A 25141-nucleotide genomic window follows, 5' to 3' on the forward strand; every position below is an offset into this window, starting at 1 on the left:
CCAGTACTCTTTCTAGCCTATTTATTTTGTATTGCAGAGCAAAAACAATTTAGAGTTTGACCGTGGACAGAGTGAAATAATTCACATGACTCTACCTACAAGCCTGACATTCTAATGCACTATTACTGATTATTTCCCCTTCACATAAATGGCAAAGCCATGCCGGTGTTCTCTGTATATTTAGATTGGGCCTCTACCTCCACAAGACGTACAGCCTCTGTTCTCTCAGCTACCAGGTAATGATACCAGAATCTTTTAAACAATCAAGCATAGAAAAGTGGCTACCTTTTTGATATAAACTCAGTGACACCCCATTTTATGGAAGTTCTGGTATACACCTATTACAACACAACCTTTTTCTCTTCTGCTTCACTAAAGCACAAGCAGAGATTAATGATGCAGATTGCTCAGTGGTTCTTGCAAGCCTTCTGACATATGCTGAATACTTGCGGTAAAGCATGCATTTCCCACACTGGCATGCTGCTAATCTAATCAGATATGGACCTTACCAAACATGCAAGACACTGTTCTTCCAACCATTTTCAAACACGTAATTACAAATTATGGGTGAGGCCTGAAAAAGTGTGATATTTTTGTTGTCCTTATTTAGAATTGTTGTTCTTGCATCCCATGAATTCTGTCAGAACTGGAGTTCTGCTAGTATGCAGAGAGAAATGAGAGGCACTTACCACTCCGTATGAGTATGTGTCACATGTTTCAGACACTGGGAGACTTTGAATAACTTCTGGAGCCATCCATGGAAAAGTGCCCACTAATGACATGTGTGTTGTATGTGAGTGGAACCTTGAGGCACCAAAATCACAGATCTGGCAAAAATAAACAGATAGTAGAGTGTCAACCTAATTTATCAGTCATCAAACCATTGAGTCAAGCAGCAGCATCTCTCACATAATTAAAGTGTTCATACCTTTAACACGCCATCAGCAGCTATGACAACTAAAAATGAAAAAAAACAATAGGTTACAAGTATGCCTTTAAAAACAAATGCAATATGTTTTCACAGCAAAAAAAAGTTTGCACTTTATCAAGAAAGCAATTCCATGCTCAGTGAGCACCCAAATATGCAGACATTCACAATTGTCCTGATTTCTCTGAGCAGGTTTGGAGACCATCTGCTGAATACCTGAAAGCCTCTGAACAACTGCAAAGCCTTTCAGGTCTTACTAAGTTCAAAGACAGCAACACAACTATAACTAAAATATAGATAATCTCCCTTGTCTCCAATGTAGCAGTTAGGCTTAACAACAAACTCTCCAAAAGATTTGTTAAACGAAAAAAAAAAAGGAGAAAATTTACAACTGAAACGAGATCTAGTTTTCTTGTGACTATTATTTCCCTGTGCAGATTATTAAAATGGAGTCCCTCCTGTCCCACTACTAGATAATGTTTCAGTTCAAATCAATATTCAGCAAATTTCATAAATGCTTGTCAACTGCCAAGTACAGTCTAAACAGTGCAGCTCTATGCTGAGTGTGCATTACTCAAAAACATGCCTATCTGTCAAACCACAAAACAGGCCATGACAAAAACAAGATTTTCAGATAAAAAATAATAGGTCTTATCCAGTCTACTGTGTCTGGTGCATGCCAGTCTTCCCTGGTACTCAACAATTCCAAATAGAAAAAACAAGCGAGGAGTGTCCAGGCAATCTCTGACAGCTGATAAGATGGACACAATCACGGTCAGCCAGACACAATTTGAAAAGAGCCCTCCACAGTGCTCTAAATGATGCCAGGGACAGTAGCAGAGCTCCAACAGCTTCAGAACAGAGAGGAGAGAGGAGAAGAAAACAGGCTTTTCTGTGCCTCAGCAACAGCCAGTGCAGCTTGTTGACAGCCAAGGTGTTCTGCACATTCACAAAGCTCATGTACAGATTTGAGTGCTACAATTACAGGTAACAGTAAACACAGAGCATTTTATTGTTTTGCTACTTTACCGTTCCTGGACTTCAGATCTCTGTGGATTACTTTGACTGGAGCTTCCATATGTAAATAGTGCATTCCTACACAAAACAAGGGAACAGTCTCGTTAGGCAGGCCGAGGGTGGCCTCACTTATCAGCAGTCATGTTTTTTAGATCCCATTACTCATCCTCATTACAGGCTGGCATATGTGCAGGCTGTATTGATTGGATGCGAGAAAAGCAAAGGTCCCCATAACCTGCTTTGAGTAAAAATCACTAAGCAAAGCTCATATATCTCTCAGAGCACCTATATGGGTATGTTAATGCTTTTTAACTTCATATTTAGTTATTTTCTCTAATGTGTAGAGAAATGAATGGTATGAATTTAATGTTCATTAGTTTACACTAATTCTTGTGTGGTCACAGAGAACCCAAAGGACAGAACAGTTTGTTCTGTATCATTATATGAAAAATGTCAGTATGTTTACTGAGAACAAGCTTCCTTAAATATACCAATTCAAATAAAATGTAAGGATAATTATGCACTTTACCTCATAATTACACTACATCAGCAAGATTATCCTCTTGGGACTTAGGGGCAAACCATAAGTAAAACTGGCTCACAGAAGGCATTTTCACTCCAGAAATGATTTCTGACTCAGAATAATCAAGAAACATATTAAACAGCGAATGTTTGATGTTTTTGTTGTTGTTTGTTTTCTTTTATGGACAATTTGAATAAGGAAGTATAGGAAAGCTTTTCTGACTTCATAGGGAAAGAATCTCCAGCTTTACACTTTGCTGACTGTGTAAGACATAACATACACCACTGGTCTTGCTTACCTTTAGCTATGTCGGTTGCCCAGGTCATGATATGATCCATATCCATCTCTTCACTTTTGTTACTATTAATGTAATCAAACAGTGAGCCAGCAGAAGCATACTCTATTACAATAAAAAGGAAAAAAAAGCACATGACAGTTTTAAACACTGCACCTAAATTCAAAGATCTAATAGAAACTCTGCCAGTTGCAGAAAGCAGCCAACTTCAAGCTTAATGACAGAATTTGCATTCGGCAGCAAACGTTATTAGTAGTGTAGTAGTAGAGTAGTAGTTTGTTCCGGCTGTCCCAGCACAGACATAATTTACTGCTAAGGGAAAAGAAATGTAAAATAATCTATAATGACAGGCTTTAAAATTAAAAGGCGTTAGAAAGCTCTGGTGTAAAGAGAGCTCAGGCAAGGCAGATCAAATTCTGGAGTAAAAGGTTCTGGTGATTATTTTCTTTTCAAAGATTTATGAAGGATAGTTCTGTTCAGAGAGAGATCTATGTAAAAATGGTAACACGCCACTGAGCAATTTAGTCCACTTGTGACTTTACAGCTGGCATGCAAATGGTGTTAAGCTTTCACTGCTTTATATTCTGTCAGCCTAGGGCAAGTCAGCACAGCTAAGAAAGCAAGATGTTTTCTTACGCTCCTTATTCAGCACCAACAGAAGTTTTTCTTAACTTCTTTCACCTACACCTACAGAAACCCACAGCAGGATCATGCAGGTAGAAACAAAGGCTTTTTCAGCCCATCGGTGTTTGCAAGTGTGACAGACAGAATCCAGTCTGACTTTCAGGGCTCACAGGGCTGCGAGCTGGAATACCAAGCTCATTACACCTACACACTTTTAAATGTGGAAGTAGAAACAACGGAAACCTCCACAGTGCCACTTCTATATAGCTTGAAATTCTTCCATATTTAAACAGTGAACGTTCCTCTCCCAACCAGAACAGCAGTTAACAGATGAGATTGGTGGTACCAGATCTCCCCTATTATTTCAAAGAGGATACTCCCCACTGATCAGCAGTTCTGTGTTTAAATTATGCCCCATAACAAAGGATAATTATTTTTTTTTAAAAAGTAAAATCAGGTATTAAATATATGGTGTTCTGTTAGGAAGAACGGGTTTGCAAGTAGAAAGGGACATAAAAAATTAATTTTCCTACTTCCCCATCCAAGAATAGAGCAGATCAAGTAATTTATTCATTAACAAAAAATGAAAGGAAGAAACTACAGACTTAACACTAAAGCAAAGTTGGGCAAATCTCCATGTGCAGCAGGTCACATTCAGCAGCCTAAAGGCTGTAGCTCCTTTGTTTAGTATTTACTGTTATTTCCCAAATAAGCTTTATGCTTATTTAGTTTTTTTGGTGAACCATGAACAAATGCAAGATGTTGCTCGTCAGCTGAAGAAGCTGATACATTTTCTTCTTTCTGATTGTCAGGACAGAGTGAGCACATGCCGCCGTGTGTAGCCAAAGTAGCACAAAGAGTAAGGGGATGCAAGAAGCAATTCCAAGCCTTTCGCCCCTCTCTCCAAAGGCTGTTCAGTGTGCTCCTTGGGCAATCTGCAGAATTTAAAACCCACTTACAAGATTCCCCAAATCTTCATAGCTAATGAGGCAAACCAGCTGGTATACAATTGAAATGCTTAATTTCTGCCATTTGAAAGCAGCAACAAAATCCATCCCCCCTAAGATGACAAAATATACCTGGATTGCTGTTCGTAATAGTATTAATCAATGAACGATAGATACATCATAGGCTAAAGGCATACAAAGTAAACATTGCTCCTCAACAATGAAATTGAAACCATGGGGAAATTACTGAGTGGGGAAAGAAACTCTGGGACAAGACAGAATCTGCAGCCTAGAATATGGGAGGCCATATGAGAAGATCCCATTGCTAAATGAAAGGAAAGAGGGAGTAAATAGGAAGTCACTTGCAAGCGAACACTCTAGTGGCAAGTTAGTTTTGGTTCAGTGCTGCAGGACCGTCAGCTGCAAGTAGCCCCTGCAGGAGACAGGCACGCTGCTTCTGATGTCACCGAAAGAGGACCAAGCTGCTGACCTGCACATTTCCTCAATTAAAACATCAGCTTTTTTTTACCCATGATGTCATTATATATCTTATAAATGGATTCTTCAGGAATAGGCTGGCTGCACACTTTGCATGCCTTTACAATGCATAATTTGATCCACCAGGGTCAGGGATAACTGAGATCCCTGAGCCCTTTGCTGCTCTGTGTGAATGGAGACGAGCAACCTTCAATAAACACAGCTCGATCCTTTAGTATTTCTCCTCTGTATTTATTGTGCCATGGGTTTTTACAAGGGGGATATGGATTTGAAAATTATATTGTCAGGATTATTTTTTTCAATAAAGGATAAGAGGTATTTGCTTCAGAAAGAAAAGTTGTGAATAGCAAACCGTCCCCTCCCTGTGGAATACACTGTAAGCTTCTGCACAGAGGGGACACACAAGCTGCAAGAATCTTTAGGGAGGAAGCAGCAGTGATCGAAAACCAGATCTGAAAGCTAGACATCAAGACTGCTGTTGGCAGTCAATGACATCTAGAACGATGTGATTCATGTCAGCAGCTCGAGGGGCTGGATGATGAGTTGTAACACTGACATACATCCCAGTGGGGGAAACATGTTTTGACTGCACATGTAGCTTTTCTCATTCCTACAGGGCATTCCCAGAGAACTATTTGACAATCCCACATAAGATGTTATGTACAGCCAATACTCAGTACATGCCAATGCTTGGCTGAATGCCCTAATCTCCATCATTTTCAAGAATCATTAAGTTCTTAGGATTTCTTGCTTGGGATTTTCTCTTGCAAGACATGGATCTCTGACTAAACACAAGATTGAGACTGCAAGACATGGATCTCTGACTAAACACAAGATTGAGACTGCAGCACTGAAAACTACCCAGAAGACCATGAAGTGAACATCTCTCTAAAAGATAAGTCAAGCACAATTAGCATTTCTTTTCTCAGTAGTCACGCTCCCATTTGAAAACAGTGTGGGGAAATGGAGCCTTGCTCCCCTTCCAACCCAAGGGACTCCAGACTCCCTGGAAGTTGCACAGAGAACCCAATGCAGTTTCAAAATAAAATGTTTTTTCCTTAGCCAGGATGGATTCAGAGCTCCTCAAATAACAAAGTCATTGGACCACACAGAGTATAGTCTCCTTCTCACAGACAGTTAAAAAGTCCCCATTCCCAATGACATAATAAACCACTTTAGCTGTTCTCTGTCCTGTGACTGGCAAGCAGGTCAAATGACCTTCTCTGAACACTGACCTTTTGTGAGATCAAACTGAGGACTTTCTGATCCAGACATCATTCTGAGGTGTTCATTACACATTTGCTTTGTTAGTCTGCTCTCTGGTTTACACTTATTAAACTTACATTACAAATAATTATGTTATATGACCCGACTTATTAACTTTTTACTATTTTTATTGCTTAAACCAGGTATTTAAGTTCCTTTCTGATATGTTATCACCAATCCATGCTCCAAGTGGTGCAGGCTGTGGACACCCTTCATGCACCCCTGGAGTACTGGCTTCAACACTGCGACCTCCAGTAGCCTGATATGCCTGTAAATACAGCAGTTCTGTATCTCACAAGTGCTCCCACCGGATTACACTGCCATCTACTGTGATAACAGGAGGTCTAAGAGACAGGTAGAAATAACTGAATTTTCACAGGTTCTGTCCACCATCAGAGGGATTTAAACAGCTGATTAGAAGTTGTGCTTTTTCCAGCACATGATGCTGGGTGGACCCTTTGCAGCAGAAGCTCCTGGAGAAGCTTACACTAAAATGAAACCCTGGCCAGGGCAGCAAAGGTCGACAAGCAGATGATACTGCCTACAGACAGCTTGGTGTTACCTACATTCATAAAGACCAGGTTCTGGATTTCCTCACATCTGCCCAGCAGGTGACAGATAATAGCTAGACCTGCTTTGTGCTGGGACAGCCCTGTGATAGAAATGCCTTTTCCTGGCAGCTGCACCAACCCTATGCCTGCGGCCACACAAACAGAACTGCAGTGCTGAAGGTTGCCTCTCTGATCAGAAGTTTCTGAAAATGTTGTATGGGAAAAGAAAGAGCTGAGTACATTAATACCAGCTCCAATCCTGTCTTTCATAAAGAATCGGAGAACAGTAAAAATCTAAATGGCAGCATTTCAAACTGATATTAGACTGTGTCACATGCAAAACTTAAATAGGTGGTGGTGATGAGATAAATGTCCCCTATGCCTAAAGTAAAGAAGTCCTTTTTGAATAAGAGCATTATGATCAAGTCAAGGGAATTCTCTTCTTTTGTAAAAATGATCATGAAAAACATTCCCAACTTCTCTACCACTGTATGCACTGGATAACAGAAAAGTATAGAAAAGTGCTTGCTGAGTATCAGCCCACTAATCATGTACACAGAGTAGACAAGTAAATAGCGAAAGACAAGGGTAAAATCTTCATTAAAAGCCCTTAGATTTGTAACACATGCATTCGGTCAGTACACTACTCTTTACAGTCAAATTCTCTGACGTGTTACAGCCCTGACAAAAGACATCCCCTAATCCACACTTTCATGGTTTTTCTCTCTCCAAACATTGTTTCAGCAGATTGTAGATTTCTTTGCTTTAGGTGTATTTTCTGTTGCCATCTTACCTAGTTTCTCCTGTACAGGAGAAGGTAAAAAATCATATAATCTGTAATGTATTTTTTTTATCTGCACCAAATCCTAAGATAAGGGAAGGAAGCTTAAAAGGGTGATAAGAAAAACAACACCACTACCACACACTTAAAAATAACCTCCACATAATTCTAGAAATGCAAGAATGAATGAAACCCAGGTTCCAGTGAATAAAGGGAATTGTCTTATGGTGTCTAATAAATCATTGACTGTTTCAAGCTCTTCCCGTGGTAGGGAAGTTCACAATGTAGATTCTCATTTTTTTTTAGTACAGGCAGAATTCATGGTGCAACTCTGCTCTGAGCAGACTCTCAGTCTTCTCTTTTCATAGTGCTTGTGAGAACTTATGAAAATCTCAGAAAAGGGTAAGAAAACACAGTCAAAGCTTCCATCTAAAGCAGTGCTGAATTTGGGCGTTAAGAATGCCCCAGAATCCAACTGCTAGCAGTATGGTTCCCACTTCCAGCGCTCCCATTCATGCTGAGGTAGGTGGTGCTGAGCATTGTAACATTCAAAGGAGGCCAGAACAGTTAGAAAACACTGAAATTGGGTAAAGTTAATTCCTCCTAACATCAGAGTTTGACAGAATCAAGATGAAGGTCAGACAAGAAATGCTTACCTGTAACTATGCCATAATTGGGAGGTTCAATGACAGCTCCATAGAACTGAATGATGTTTTTGTGACTGAGCACACTGAGTATTTCTGCCTGTTGAAAACAAGCAAACAAAAAAGGTAGGCAATTAAGAACAGTGCATTTACTATATTAGTTTATTTTAGACCCCCATGGATATATATACACACATATATAGGAAAGACTGTTCACAAATGATTGGCATTTGAAAACCACATGAGATAGTTTGGCAGATGAATGCTTAGTATGTTTGGAAAAAAGATCATACAATTCTTTCATGACCAAGGCACAGATGTAGAAGCTAAGTCTGGAAAAACTGAAGGCCCTGGAAAATTTTGTTCAAAGAAAGACCCAGGATTTTTGGCAGGGTTGTAGCAGTTCTATCCAGAATTTGTGTTTGTGCACAGAGCACTGTGGGTTCAGCGAGTCCAGAGCTCCAGGCTGTTAGAGCATACCGTGCACACACAGTTCAATCTGATGTTTACTGGAGACATGGAGTTTGCTAGGCATGCGCTGTAGAGTCTAATCGAATACGCACAGCAAGCATGCTTGAGACTGCCAAATAGCCAGCGGTGCAGTTGAAACTGCTTCTCAGAGAAGGCTGCAGATGTTTAAAAATTCTGGATAAATAAACAAAATCTTTGAATTCCATTTGAAAAATGCTTCTAGGTTTGACAGAGACTGCAAGAAATGAGAATGTATCCGCAGAAATTAAGACACGTGGACCCCCTGTTTTTTGAGGGAAAAAGACAGATGTTTCCTTTGAGGTCTCACAACAGTTTTACCTCTTTTTATCTCTACAGTGCATTAAAATAAATATTCCAGATATTTTAGAAACATTTTTTAAACAAATGTAAGTATTGTGCAAATACAGATATATAACATTATACTTTTTTTCTCTAACAATGCATTACTTACAGACAGTATCAGAAAAATCATTTTTAAAACCTATGCTGTTCCCAGAAAATCACACTGCAGGCCACGACTGATCCGCAAGGCCATCCAAGAACTTAACTGGCAGCTATCTAAGTGAATGTAGGAAGACTCGCCTGCAGATGAACAGATACACTCCTAGAGGCAGCTGCAGGATCTGAGCGGGATCCGCCACGCCAAGCAGGGCTGTGGCAGCAGGAGCTCTGCCCTCCACCTGCTCTGCGCCAGACCCCTGCAGCTGCAGCACTGCAGGTTGTACCAGCAGCACCCTCCAACCTCCTTCAGTAGCATCCTCTGGGATACTGGTGACAGCCTACTCATTCAAAACTCTACCTCCGTGGGCTAGCAGAGCCCCCTATGCTTCAGAAGTTTTTTGTATTATGCTTTAATCTTCTTCAGGAAATACTAAATTGGGGAATGTCCTCTAATTCCTACCAGCACTCCTGCTGGATAAACAAGACACCCAGTACTCCTTGACTGTCTACCTGAATACTGTTAGAAATGAAACAGGTACACCAGGCCACAAGCATCATTGGACAAACTCTCTAGGCTGTCTTTTCTTGAATCAACCATCTTTTCTTGAATACAACCATCTTCTTGTACAGTACTTAAAATCCATGTATTCAAAACACTGCACACACTACTTGCTGACATTTACAACATACGTACCGAAATAGGCCGTGAGAGAATTGAAATGACTGGCCCCCCGTTTAACTTTACTGGGGCATGAGGCGTTCAGGTCCTTGCCACAGAAGTAGCACTAGACAAATCTTTTGGAGAATGACCAAAACCACTGTGGGATGAGCACAGGCAAGGAGCGCAGCCCTTTGCCCCACTGCAGCCAGGCCCACTGACTGCTGTCAGCCCCACACAAGAGGCTGCTGAGCCCCCAAGAGCCCCACTCGAGCCACTGGGCAACAGGAGGGGCTGTTACTGCTCTCATTACTTAGAAATAATTATTTCTGAATTTCCAAGATTATCTTATTTACAGTATACTGCACATGAAGATCACGTTCCAGGAGTTTGAAGAAATGCTGTGTCGACTGAGGCTATTAACATCATCTTAAAATTGATGTTCATATTCTAAACTTGGATTTAACAGACGCCAAAGCAAGCTTCCATCTAAGCATAAGGAAAGGCACCTTCTAATTGCACACAGATATCCCAAATTAGGAACCAGAGAAGAAGAAATTACCAACTCTTTCTAAGGACCATTACTTGTAAAAGAAATCCTTTCTAAACAGTTTTAATCACTCTGCTGTTAGCAGTAGCAATTCTAGACTATTCCTTTCATGCTTTGCTCTTTTCAGTTGCTGTAGATCAGCTGTGAAATATATTAGGCAATTTAAAGACACCTACTCCTTACAGCGAGAATCAGATGCAAGTCAATCCACATCTTTGAAGCTTTTGTACTTTTTTTGACCAGAAGGTGCCATATTTCAATGAAAGATTGTGACCTTCACATAACAAATTACAAAGTGATAGTTATAGACCAGTATTTCAAAGGCCTCTTAGGCACTTACAAGAATATTTAGAATCACCTTTAAGCACCAAACTCATCGTTAAATCCCAAATTCCTAGATGCCTGGAAGAAAATCTCACAATGCATCTATCTACCTGGAGGCCATTTAAGAACTCAGCCCTCTATGGCTTGGGTATGACACACTCGCTTCCTTTGGTAAAGGTGCTATCTATCTTATGTAACCTAAATGAGCATCAATTTCCTTCTAAAGCCATGGTGATGACAAGTAACAAGTCTTCAGTTACTTTATTATATATTTTTTTTTTAATGTTGGATTGAAACAGAACTAGAGGATGCTCAGATGAAGGAAAGGCACACCCCAAACACACTGATACAAACTTCTTGGACTTCTTCAGACATACAAGGTGATTGCAATGGAGTTGAATATTGTGTTTAGTCCCACGATAAGCTTAGTCACAGTCTGTTTGTTATCAATCAACAAACCATGCTAAAACTATCAACCTTGTAGTTACACCACAAGCATGGGTGAAACAGTGTTCCTTGCCTGAGTGCTGCTAAAGGGAACAACAGACTATATACCACTTCTTGAAGGCAAAAAGATTCAGAAGTCTAAACAAACCTAATACACACTCTTGATAGTGGTTGAATTTTATGAAGAAAGTCAAGGTCTGAGCAAATTACATTAAAAACATTTTAACTGAATTCTCACTTAGTGGTTCTTGTGGCACTAATATAAATCAAACCCACTCAAGTTATTTGTGACACAACTACAGTAGAAGTAGGAACTCAGATAATCCCTCAGTGTACAAACTAATTGTGTACTATGAACCATGGACTGGATCACAGTGCTTAATGGATAATTTCTTTTTATGCCTGTTTAATCTCTGCCTACTGACATAAGTGAAAATGTCAATTACCTCATCTATGGCTGACACACTACTACGGCTGCCTCAAGAGCTGCTAGTACTGCTCTCACCCTTCTAGTCCAAATAGCTATGCAGAAATAACTAGTATCTTGAATGTTTTCAGCAAGTAAAATCAGGGTTTTCTTCCTGACCTTGTCAGCATTTAGCAATTGCTGAGCAGACACCATCAACGTGGCTTTTCAGTGTGGCCAGCAGCACAATTAGTGGGCAAAGCAAGCCGCAGAGACACCACGTGCTAGCTCCAAGCAGCCTGCTGTCACTGCATTTATGCCTACTCTGCCCTACAGATCCACCAAGATGTGGATCAAGAGGCGAGAAGCCGCCCTGCCAGTGGAAGGTCTGAGCTGCACAGGGCCCCACCAGCCTCCAGCAGCTCCTCCAAGGAGGCCTCCTGCTCAGGGCAACACCGCATTGGTGCTAGTAGACCCAAGGCCTGCTGAGGTACATGGAGGGAACAGCAAGCAGCTTAGCTCTGAAAACATCTTCAAGGTCAGCGCTGACTGCAGGTGTGAGCAATGGCCATCCGATGCTGATTTGGCACTACTCCGGAACGCAGAAAAGGCCTCATCGTCAAATCTTTAATTGCAGCCGCAGACGCAGCAAGGCTGCGGACCGAGGCACTCTGTGTACAGCTGTGTTGTTGCCTGCCAGCTCCTCACACCAGCTGCTCTCGTCAGAGCTCCCGTCCCAATTCAGCTGAAGTTAGCAAAGACCAATCTACTCACTCTGATGGAGTTACTCTTCTCTGCCCTGAAAATGGGCTGGAAAGTTGTTAAACTCACACTTCTAGTCAAGAGAAATGATTTGAGAGCTTGAGCTAGGAACATATTCCACCAGCACAGCTGGACCTGCAAAAGAACATCTGTCTACAGTGTTTTCTCAGCATCAAAAGACTTTTTTGCTCAAGTCTGGACAAAGCAGTCCCACAGCAACTTAATCACATTTCTTCTGGGTACCTGTGGAGCAGCTGGCTGGAAAGGACAAAGTACTGCCTGCCTTCTACCCTGGTCTGAGCCCGCTGGTTTGGGACTTACATGGGAAATAAATGCAAGGACATCAAGGCAGCCAGCAGCCAACAAACTCTGCTGTTAATAAATCAGTTAATTGCACAGCAAGAGGCACCGTCGCTCTGTGCAAAATTACAGGGTTAGAAATGGTTAGCTACTCAAGGAATCTGATTAATACAACAATCCTTAAGTGCCTTCTAATATTTATTATTATATTGTGCAATAGTTTGGTTATTTACTTTTCCAAAGAAATGTTTGTCACATTTATTAAGGAGGTATTTATACACACTTAAGGCAGCTTTAAAAAGATTTTTTTTCCAAGTCTTGTAGCAGTTTAAAGGCTTTGACCTTTGTCATGTTCTTGGGAGGTTTGTGACTTAGCAACTCTCATGTCTTTACAGTCTATTAAAAGGGCAGCTGGAGGAGGCCAGCTGATGCTTTATTAAAATGATTCAAACAATCAAATCAAATAAAAAAATAGAATGCTAACACAGATTAATCCTAGACCTTTATTTACAGATCTCTGATGAAAAATAAATTCATTCAGTGTCCATTAAAATTACAGCTTCCCAATACCTCAGAAATGTTTTCCTGTGAATTAACTGATGTCTAATATACTACACTGCCCCTTACAATACAGTTTTTAATCTATTGGGTGTGGGGGGGATTCTCTCTCCTCTATGAAAACTTTTGTTTTCGTAAGCAAGGTGAGAATAAAGTATTGCTCAATCCTTTCTCAAACACAGCTGACAATAGGAGAGTAAGTTAGCTCAGAAGTTATTGGAAGGAGGGAGGCAGAGCTATCACATAAGATCCATTTCCCTAGGTAAAGGAGCCCAAAACATTGTCTTAATATTATGTCTGAAAAATAATCAGCAACTAAAACTACAGGCTTATGATTTCTTTATGTAATGCTGACAAATCATTAAGCCAAAAAACAGATACTTTTCCGGAAGATATTTATGTTTTACATGTTTTAACATAAATATTATACAATGCCATGGAGATTCTTTGAAAATAATGCTAAGGTTTTGACAGGAGCCAGAAATTACCCAAAGCAAATTATTTGTCATTACTTCATTCCTTCTATCCTTTTAAAAAAGTTAAACTGAATATAGCTCTTAATGAGCAGGATATGGAAACAGTTTATGTAATTTAGCTCTTTCTAGATTATTTTCATTCCACAATCTATTACTGGTGACAAACATTCAAGTCAAAACATGCAATAAATAAAGGAAGACCTAAAGAGTTTCAAAAATATACAACACCTAAGAACAATTATTCAGCAAGGATATTATTCAATTACTACAGTTTGGAACATTAAAAAGAAAATCAAGCAGATACAAACTAAAAACTTAGGAATTTGCCTACTGTTTTGTCTGCTTTCTCAAAGTTTTGTAAAGAAAAAAAAAAAGGTTTTGTGCTCTGGTGTCTCCAAAAAGAAAGCTATTAATAAGCAAACCGCACTGATAATCCCATTAACAGAATGTTTGTTAAACCTATCAAATTGTCTTTGATAATAAGAAAGCAGAAAGAAAACCACATCAACATGGCAAAATCAAAGGATCCTCAGCGAGATCTTTTAACTGCAATAAACAGTTATCACGTGTTTTGATGAGTGTGGCACTCTCACAGCACAAACGTGTTATCAACTATCTCAAAAGGCACTCACAGTACTTAAAACTATTGCTGCATCTTACTTAAAGTTGTGTGAGGCTGGGGTTCGTTTTTTGTATTCACTTAGAGGACCACTTACCCTATTAAAAGCTGTTTTTGATAGCCCATTACTGAGAAGTTAAAACTTAGCATTTCTTATGACTTAGAAGACAGCCATACATTCAGTGTTATTGGGATACTATTTTGTAAACCACATAGAAAATAAGGGTTAAATTACATTCTCAGATTGATACCACCAGCAATGCTGTAAACAGCAGAATTACATTCTCCTAAGTACATCTACTATGACATACAAAACATGTATTTAAAAGAATTTTGATTGAGCACATTTCAAAGCATCAAATTTGCATCCAAAATTACGTCCTACACTGTTGAAGCTCCAGAGATTAAAAGTGGAAAAATAAAGGAAAGTAACAAACTCTCATTGCTATACAATTGTCTTATAGTCATTTTAAATCTGCTGTATTATATCACCACACAATTTTTATTCTCATTTTTGGAAATACAGTGGCAGAAACAGACAATTTAAAATACCTTGCATTGACTTCTACATTGTAGCCTTTTTTTTAGTAGTAAAATATATTGGATATTGACCATTTGAAAAGAAAACTGAGTTTCACAATCTCCTGTAAACTTTAATACCAATCTAACTTCGCAGTTTTAAAGATAATTTGAAGATTATGGCATTAGAAATACTATCTAGTGAATTCAGAACATCCCCATCAAAATACCGTAAAATAAAGGTTTGCTCAGCTCATGGAAAGCAAGTTAGTCCCTCCCAAAAATCACAGTAAGATTTTTCCTTGCTATGTGGCAGCAGACCCTCTGCCTTATACAGTAAAAAGAATTTAGATGAAGCTAACTGACTTGATCTTGCCACTGCAGGACCTCAGCTGAGCAAACAGAGTCCACCCAGAAGTAACCAAGTGATTACAGGATCATGCTGTTGGTCTTCCCCATGACAGGGGGTTAAAAAGAGAAGAGGCTGTATAAAAGAAGCTGCAGCATCTAGGATAAAATCAAACAACTACACTGTCTGCAGAAAATCCTTACAAAAGGCTTAATAAGCTTGAAAATTGCATTTTGAGGTACGACTACGCTACCATTTACAAAAAAAAAAGGCACAGATATCACGTATATGTATTCACAGTTAGTAGAACCTTCAAAACGTGTAAACTATGTATTTGTAATGGTGTAAGAGTTTAGAAATAAGCAATATCATAAATATTTTATTCAGGTCAATTTACAGTGAGAAGCTGTCTCCAACTGCAAAGCAACACCAGCAACTGAGTAGAAACAATTGATGTGTGGACTGAACAGCACGTCTGAAATACCTGAGCTCCCATAGAGCAGTCTGTTTTCAGTACTTATTTCTTCTCTCAATGTCAGGAAACTTTTCCATTTCCTCTCACATATTCTGAGCACAAACTTGCTTTGAATAGTGGAGTACAGCAGCAAAACCCACGGTAGTTTGAAAATACCAGGGAATAATGAAACATGAAAACTTTCTGGCCTCCTGCTCACTCCACTCCACTCTCATCCTCCAGTCAAAAATATTATGGGTATCATGGCTAATATGCAACATCTTAATCTTTTCAAACCCAACAAATGGAATAATATCTATGGAAACTATTTCTGAGATCAAAGTCACTATAAATCTCCTATCAGCCTTGTGGAAAGACATACTGGTATGACAGTGATGGGCAAAACTAAACACCTTTCAGTGAAGTTTCCTGCAGCGCTTAGGAACATAAGCAGAGAAAATAATGTCAAAGAGGTATCTGAACCAAGTCCATATTTATCCAGCTAGAGCACTGATTTTCAGCCTGAGGTCTACAGAGTATTAGTAAGGGATCTGGATAAGACAAATCAGAAGAACAAGTCTAATCTCATTATACAGTGGCTTTTGCTGACCAGTTAGCGCTAAGACACCAACAAAGATAACAGCAGCTGTAGTCATGGAACCTGCTCCACTCTTCTGAACCAATTATCATCTTTATTCTGAAGTATTTCCTCAAATTCGATCAAAAAAACTGTACTTTGACCAAGAAAAAAAAATTGTCATGTTCTTGATGAACACTCACTGTAAGCCCACCTAGCATCATTTAAGCCCAACCTACTGTAGCTAATGATAGGGGTGATGCTTGATGGGGAACCCACTTACAAGAACCCCAGTGACTATTAAAATCCCATAAAATTTTCCCCAACAGGACAGGCTGCCCCACTCTCATGAAAATAGCACAAGATGCAATACCTCCCTGTTAAATTTTAACAGCAATCGCTGGGGAACCATGTGGGGTTTTGCTTTCCAAATGGGCTATCAGTGCTCTGTAGAAGGCTTCCCCTGAGTTATCACTCAAAAATTACCTGTTCCTTGGGTACTACAGAAAACCACAGAATTGCTCCCTACTCAGAGACCACCTACTTTGAAAAGGCAAAATTTTCAGCACAGAAATTCTGGCTGTAACCAGCTGACATAAAACGAAGGAGAGAAAATAGTTGCTAGTTACAGACAATTCTTCTCCTGAAGCGTCTGAGATTCTTCCAGTTACAAGAAGCATTGCTCACACCACATTTACTTATGCCATGGCACAAGTTCACAAGATCTGGGGTTTTTAAGAAAGTAAGTCATTATTATAATTTGAATCTCTGACCACTATGCGTTATAGGAATGTGACTTAGCACATCTTCTTTCTCTACTTAAGCAGTAAGCATCCCTCCTGCCTCAGGTTACAGGCAGATCTCCCTTTCACCTACTTTAGATTAACAATAAGCAAGAACAGCCTCTGGGAATACGGGACACCACACTGCACCAAAACCTGACCTGTCCCTTCTCCAAGTGAGTAAACAAGACAAAACTCCTGAAATTAGCAATATTTAAAAAATAATTTTAGTATCAAAAACAAATTTATTAGTACTTCTGTACTATATCTTTCTGATGTAGCTTTTCTTTGATGACTTCCTTATATAGACTTATTTCTAACCATCTGCTTACTAAGAACTATTTCTATTCCTCATTATACTAAACTTGTTTTCAGAAAAGAAACCTTTATTTCTTCTTTTTTAACTTCATCTATATATGAATACAAGCTGTAAGCCTCAAAATATATATTTTTTAAAACGCAGTAACCTGAATACCAGCATCTCTGAACTCTGCAGAAACTGGAAATCTAGAAGACCCTATCTGGAAGAGTGACAGATACTATTTACAGACTGATCCTGTGTCCTGCGAAGGCAGTGGCTCTGAGTTTTATGAACAGCAGACCTACAAAGAGCAGTGGACTTGCACAACTTCTGTATCAGGATTCCAAATTAAGCCAGAATTCTGACTACTCTTCTCCAGTCAAACAGTAATGCCCCAAAGACAGTTCCTTCCCCAGTTACGACACAATGAGCGGCTGTACCGCAACCCTGATGCATGTCAATGCTGCAAACTTGACTCTGCAGTTAAAACCCACCAGGAAAAGCAAAACTGAATTATGAGCCAGACTTGGAATGTGAAGCCCGAGACCCCTTCCCGATTCTTTCTGATGGTTTGCAGAAGAGAGCACATGCAACCAGGTATATTTCCTCTTAAGAGAGTTGCGTGGAAGAAATCACAGTGTCACACCTGCCATTAATTCTCAAACTGCTCTAACTTGCATGTACAAGCATACCACAATTTCTATAAGAATACGGACGTAGGAAAAAGCAGTAAATAGACAGTTGAATGCAAAACCAACACTACTGCAATAATACTCCACTACTTAACCACAGTGTATTTTAGGGGAAATGTGTAAAGGGAAAGAACATCTTGCAACCACATTCAGCTTTGCCATTTCTCCATTTGTGAGTTTCTACTTACATACCAGTAACCTGCACCTTCAGAGTTCATCTTAATTTTCCCTTTCATCATTTTATTTGAAAAATTCCAGACAGAAATAAATGTGAGGAGGACCGCATAGAAAACTAATGGGAAATTAAGAACACTTAAAAGGCCAGACAGAAAATTGAGATACTCTATTTTGTGATTTCAAAATAACTCACGCTATTTCCTCTATCACTCTGCACTGTGCTTCCTGAGGACCTGTAATAAATGAAACAGTAAAGAGGAAGCTGGAACTTCGTATTTCATGAGCTCACAGGAACTTTAGAGCCATAGTCACGTTGTGCTGCATAATAATGAAACCTCTCTCCCACGGGCTGTACCTGAAAAGCTTAAGAGGACAACATGCTTTAGCTAATGAAAGATCCAGCCTGAACCTGAGTGCAGCAAAAACAATTTGTATCTCCAAATAGTTGTCCCTCCTCCAGTTTGGCCAGACAGGTCTCAAGGTGAGGCACTTCCTTCAACTGTTTGATGGAGTAAAGATCTACACATCAGAAGAAAGACAATAGGAGGAGACACTAAGGAGAAGGATAAATGTCTCACAGTTTAACTTCTGCCTGGTGAGCATCTCACCCAGTTTCCTGGTGGAGCTCCAGAGAGATCTATCTGACCCTACATTTCCTGAGGCAGAAAACAGTGCTGGGAAAAACACAGAGTTCAGCACTCATGGAAGTGCTCAGTACTATACGTTGTTGCAAATGCTACCTAGTTAGCTTTCTCTTTCTTCGTTAATGTATCTTATCAGTCCTTCAAACATAAAACTGTAAGAGCCCTATTGTAGCAGCACCCACAGTCCCACCCCCCCACTGACTACTCCGGGTACGACACGGGTTACATTGGTAAAGTCCGTTACAACGAACAGACCTCAGCAGCCAGATCCAGGGCCCAGGAGCTACATGCTACGTCACTGGCACTAAGCACGTTCAAACTTGGAGCACGTCTTTTGGTGTGGACAAGTAACAGCATCACATATACCACTGCTTCCCACTTTCCAATGCCAGAGGTATGCAAAAATTCATCTGAGAACTGTTCTAATTTACGAATGGAGGGAAATCAACCCCCAACAAAGACCAGACACGAGCAAATGTGCCTCTCCATGCCACCTTCAAGACAAGTAAGGCTGGGATAACCTTAAGCATTCTCCTTCATCCAAACAATATCATCCTCCAACAAAGCTGATTGCAAAGCTTCACTGCCCAAGACACAGGTCTCTACAAGGCACAGGCAGAACTCCTTCCTACCCAGCCAGTACCCTGCCAGCGCACTGCATGGCTATGCAACATTTATCTTCCTGTGCAGTATGTGCTGCTACTGTGCTGCGCTCTGTACTTGCAACACTACTGGTCTGCTGAGGATGCTTGCTTCTGGGACACTGTGCCCTGATTCCAGGGAAAAGTCTTTCCTTCTGCCTGGAAAAAGAAGACACGGAGCTTAGAATGGTTACCTCTTACAGGAAAGATGCAGTATTGGTAGGAAAAAAGCACCCAAAGAAACACCTCTCTTCTCTTCAAACAGGTAGTGATATCTTATTATCACTCTAAGTATAATGAGAGTTTGGCTGATCCTGTCCATCCAGAAGGCACCCACTATTACCCATTATTACAAAGCTGGCAAATATAGTTAATTAAGATTTCACCCACTAGTAACTGCATATCGTGCCTTCAGGGACTGTCCTATCAGTTTCAGACACAGTTTGTCAAGGAAGTATCATTTTTAGTCCTAACCAGGTAAAGACTTGATACCTATCTCTAGCACTTAGAGGACAGAGGCTCATAATTCTTGCTAAAATCTAACTATGATTTTAACTAATAAAACTGTTTGAGAAATAAAAACGTTTCCTACCAAAACAAACAAACAAAAAGTTATACTCTGCTTTGCCAAAATTTGGAGTTTTATTAAAACAAAGCATTTCAACTGGGTAAATGATGCACCTAACTGTAGGTACCTACAACTGACAATTATCTTGATATTGCTTCAAGTTCTCCTTTAATGATACAACTTGTTCCCATTGCTCCCACACCACCAAAAAAAAAAACCACCCACAACCTTTTTTGGAACAGAAAATTTTGAGGAACACAGATCTTAAGCCTTTAGAAGTAACCTGCCTGTTTTCATATATACTATTTAGTTCAGACTAACATACCTTTATTATTTTGTATGTACAAAAAGAAAGCATAAGGTGTAATAGCCTTCTGAACAGATTGATTTTTTGCTGAAAAGCTGTACTGAATTCAGAACTTTGACAGGTTGAAGTAGATGGTGGTGCTGGAATTATACTGAAGTTATAGAGTTCAGATCCCAATTCTTCAAAACATATATTTTAAGATATATGGCTTCTTTAAAATGAGAGGAAATATAATCGCTCATTCTTTTAAAAGCTGTGTACATGGATGGATTTTTACAACGATGAATAGCCTAATCAGAGTAAAGAATCCTCAACTGAAAGCTCACAAAAGGCCCCCTCTATCCCTTCTCCATTTTTTCATTTCCACTTTTCTCTTGAAAGGGGTGTCTCACCAGAGAACCTGAAAAGTGAAAGATTTTAAAGTATAGGACAGAAATCCATCAAAACCAGGATTGTGGTCCAAACCCAACCAGCTGTCAAACCCAGAGGTACGAATGTATGCTCACTTCTGCCTAATAAAATTTGAATCAAACACTTTGCATCTGATTCTCCATGTGAGCTTTTATGCAAACTTCTAAAGTGCAAGGAATCCTGGGGTGGAAGAGCTATTCTGAGAGCTTTCACATAGTTCATGTAATTAGGGAAACCACTTCCTTTGATTGTAAGTGTTCAAAACAGCTGAATTTCTTCTTTCAAAGGAACTCTGTGATTTGGGTCATCTCTTTTACTTGTTCTTTCATGTTTCTCAAGATGAGAGGTGAGACTGTAGAGCACATTATTTAGAAAAAAAAAAAGATTCCACTTTTTGTTTTAGGGATTGAACTTGGACTATTCAAAAGGTTGTCATTTGGAAATCCATCTTTCTTTCCCTCCCTCTGTTTCCTTCCTTTTCTGATAAGCTCTTCAGTGGCTCCAGTGAACATAGTCCAAAATGCCAATTTAAACCTAAGGGAAAACTGAAATGTGGTACATAAAGAAAAAGGGACTCTCATTTTCCTTTGTACTGTTGTAGCTGAATATGTAATTATAAAGGAGCTTTAGCTGCAGGACCTCGGTCCCCATGTCACTTTTACTTTTTTAATGGTTCTAAACACTGACCAAGCAAAAAGGCAGAAATACAGATTTTAAAAGACAAACAAAGCAACTGCCCTAGTCTTTGAAAGGGTCTGCAGGTTTTTTCTTTCCCAAAAAAGAAACTCGGGTCACAGTTTCAAGGCAACGAACATGTCACTTGTGCTAACAGCCGATGCCAGTGTTGTTACAGAATCACGTGTCACTTACCCTGAAAGAATTTCTTGAGGCAGGCACCCTGTTAGTGCCATTACTAAACGTTCATCTCAGTAACACTGCCTGGAACAAGCAAGGAATCTCTCCCTTTTTACAGTGTACCACATAACACAAGAATAAAAAGGCAGGAGGTTTCACAGTGCAAATTTCAAATTCATTAAGTAACAGCAGTATGCTTGTTTACCCTGGGAGGACTGAGCCTTAGTCCCTGTCAGTGAGAAATTAGAGCCCTCCATCCAGGTCTACCGCACTAGCAGGGAAGTCGTTTGCCATGGGACCAGAGCAGAGCACTTGGGTCATAGTGCCAGCAACCACATTACTGCCAACTTCTACACAAGAGGGAAGAGCTTAGAGAGAAAGCTTCACAATAAAGTACAAAGTCATGAACAGCTGAAAAAACAAAAGTGAAGAGCAGACCTGAAGAGTGGGGTTATGGATCTCGTGCTTGCCTTTAGGGCCCTCACACAAACTCTTAAAGGGGGTATTAGCAAGGCAACATCCAAAAGCAAAACCAGTTCAACAGCTCTGAATTTTGCCTGTTTCTACATACTTGTATCACTCTCTTCACCCCAGCACACACAGACACATCCCAAAGAAGTCAAAGTAAAAAGTCTTTTCATCAGTTTATAAAATTAAAGGTGCGTAGTTCACTGAAATGAAAGAACAGCAATCACTATTTATAAGCGATCACCTTCGATAGGTCTGTCTCAAACACATCTAGCATTATTAAAACAAAAGTTATTATATGCTTAGACAAAAAGTAATTTCTGTGCTTTTTTTCCCTGCTAACTGCACATTGGCATGCACTACATTTTCTTTGTTCTGTGACTCTTCCGAGGAAGAGAAAGGTTCTGCATTGGAAAATGCCAATCACTCACCAGAGGGTGCAGCAACTAGATGATCTTAAAGCAAGTTTCCAGAACAACCTACGCACCTCTCATTTTCTGCCTCTGCTACACAGAAGTTAGCAGAGAACCTCAGCTTTCATTTAAAAGCTGATGCCAGCCCAGGCTGCATACACACCTATTGTTTCTTCCCCACCTTCCAAATATGAGCTTAACACCAATCAGCTGAATCTCATCTTGTGTCCAGCAAGAGCTTCCTTGCTTCTCCTACAGCAACTCAAAGGTTAGTTTTATTTTTTTGTTTTTATAAAGCATGCTTATTTTTGATATGGCTACTAGAAACTCACATGCCCAACACACACAAACAAAAAATGCAACCATTTGTGCAGGTGAGTCTTGTGACATGATTTTCTCTCTGCTTTGCTTAACAACACATAGCCATGACGATCCTCAAGTTTTGCAAGCTTGGGAGTGAAACACACAGCCAGACAGAGGTGGAGAGGAGGAAGGGAATGGACGTGGCCCCTTCCCCTTACAGTGAGGTCCCAGGGCTGGGCATGCGCCCCAGGCCTCAGGCCCCTCCTGTGCTTTCAGACACAGTCACTGTTATTCCTGCCTCCCAGCTCCTTGGTGGTGGTTGCTTTTTGAAATGGAAAATTATGCAGAACGATTTACACTAAAGATGAATCCAGTAAATGAACGTGTATTTGCAAAAAGGATTCCTCCCCAGTAGCTGAATGGGGGAAGTTGAACTGAAACACACTCAAGGAGACACGTGGGGCAGTTTGGAGGAAGCTGGATCAGGAGAGCAGCTCCTTATTCACCCCCGTTGGCCTAGCACAATTAATTGAGTATGACAGAAAGGGTTAACGCTGGAGCTGTTCCTCTGCAGCCTCCCGCTAACATAAACAGGTCTGAAAGCTGCCTCACACTGTTTATACTGTCCTCTTAAAAAGGAAACTTTCTCTGTCAGCACCTTAATAAGTGGCAATAGGTAAACGTGCAATAACCTTTATAGGCAGAGTTGGCATCGTTTACAATTAAAACCAGATCAATTTTGATGCTTCCTTTAAACTTAGAATCTATATGCTTCTCAACTTTGTTTTCAATGAAATCTTCTGCCCCAGACCCTCTCGCAACTCGTGTAACCAGACAAAAATTAAGGACAAAAGGCCAAAAAAAAAAAAAAAAAAAAAAAGGCTAGAAAAGAAGAGCATGTCCAGTCCTATCGAGATTTTTACCGCCCTCTTAGGAGGACAAAACTCACTGTTCAATATGCCATTGCTGCAACGTACGTAGCGGGTATTTCAGGGGACCCCCAACCAAAGACTGTGTCTCCTGCACTCAGCTTTGAATGCAACAAAGAAACTGGACTCTGACCCCAGAAGACAGGACTCAGATCACAGCTCCAGCACAGACACTAAACTGCATTTGATCGACCACACACTTATGTGCAACAATCCAGGAATGTTATTAGATTAATAAAATACTCAGCAGCAACTTTATTACCATCAGAAACAATAATTTGTTATTCCACGTACTGCAATGCATGTGCATTATTTAATTAGAGCTCCCAGGGACTGCAACAGCAGTGGATTTCAGTGCTGGTCACAGACATTTAACTTGTCCCCCTGTCCCTCAAAGCACTCTGTACTCAAACATGCAAGTTCTATAAAGTTACTGCCAGATTTCACCTGCAGTAGTATTTTGTAATTGTAACTTTGTCTTAAGAAAATTATAGTTAGATAAGACTACAGTTACATAAAAACTAACTTAAACTGTCTCGCAACTTCTTGAGTCTGCAAAGAGCACCTCAAGAGAAAAGGAGCTCTTCTACATCCACGAGATTTCTAGTGATGCTTCAGTACAGCTTCAACATCCCAGAATACCATTTTGCAGTTGATCACTTCAACAGAAGCCCAGGGTCAGTGAATGTCGTGGGAGGGGACACAAAAGAGCCGCAGTTTGATGTCAAGGGTTACTGGCATGGAGAAATAAGCAATGCAACCTCTCCTCCAAATTGTAAATAATAACTGAGCCCATGCAAAAAGACGACTGAAAAGGGAGAAATATATCTAGATGAGAAAAAAACAAAACCAAAACTTAATCATGGCTAAGTATCTACTAAGTACCTACTGGCAATTCCAGCCCACTGCCAACAAAAATTTGCAGCAGATTGACAGAACAATTTTGAAGACAATATATAATGGAATTAAATTAATTGTGAAATGGAAAAATGGAAGGATATTAAAGAATACCCTAACAGGCTGGATACTGTGGGCAGCAAGAAGGATAAGAAAGTGCTTTTTTAATAATTGACAGAAACAGGTTTTCTCCATTACAGAAACAATATTTATTCACAATTTGTAGAATTGTGGTGTTAAAACTTGTTCACCTGATGAGTTGCACCTTCTGAAAAGGCAAACGTAAAGATAACCGAGTTGAAAGGATCCAAGACCTCACAGAGATAATATTCCTAGATGAGGGATTGGATGCATGACACATTTCTATGCATCAACCAAGCTCTGGCAACTGCCTGCATACTCCTGACCAGCAGCACCCACAAAGTAGTTCTGCTTCACTCTTACAAAGTTCAGGACAATTCAAGAGTCAAGTGAAAGGAAGCAACACAGAAAACCTGCTGCACCTTACTTTATTAATTTACCTGTTTATCAGGCTTGTTTGTTACTGTTCACAGCTGTCCATCAGTCAACAAAAGGAAACATGAACTTAATCCTTTACAGTTTCAATACAAAATCTGCTGGTTTAGCAGATAAAAAGGGATAGGGTAACTTCTTAAATATGGCTACAGCAAGATTCACAAGCACTTGTAAAACTGCTTTTCATTTATTGCAAGCTAAGAAAACAACATCAACAGTCACTACGTCTCA

General features: G+C 39.9%; 1 protein-coding gene across 4 annotated transcripts in view; it reads right to left on the bottom strand.

Annotated features, from left to right (window-relative positions):
• Window positions 1-25141, bottom strand: part of MAP3K20 (mitogen-activated protein kinase kinase kinase 20) — a 90964-nt gene that overhangs the window by 52862 nt on the left and 12961 nt on the right. For all 4 annotated transcript variants that reach the window (XM_035567837.2, XM_035567892.2, XM_035567852.2 and 1 more), the window contains exons 3-7: window positions 8087-8174; window positions 2767-2868; window positions 1958-2023; window positions 929-957; window positions 690-827 (exon numbers count right to left, since the gene is read on the bottom strand). In XM_035567837.2, coding sequence (XP_035423730.1) covers window positions 690-827; window positions 929-957; window positions 1958-2023; window positions 2767-2868; window positions 8087-8174 — 423 coding nt within the window. The remainder of the gene's footprint in view (window positions 1-689; window positions 828-928; window positions 958-1957; window positions 2024-2766; window positions 2869-8086; window positions 8175-25141) is intronic.

This window comes from Cygnus atratus, chromosome 6 (assembly GCF_013377495.2).
Source record: "Cygnus atratus isolate AKBS03 ecotype Queensland, Australia chromosome 6, CAtr_DNAZoo_HiC_assembly, whole genome shotgun sequence".
NCBI lineage: Eukaryota > Metazoa > Chordata > Aves > Anseriformes > Anatidae > Cygnus > Cygnus atratus.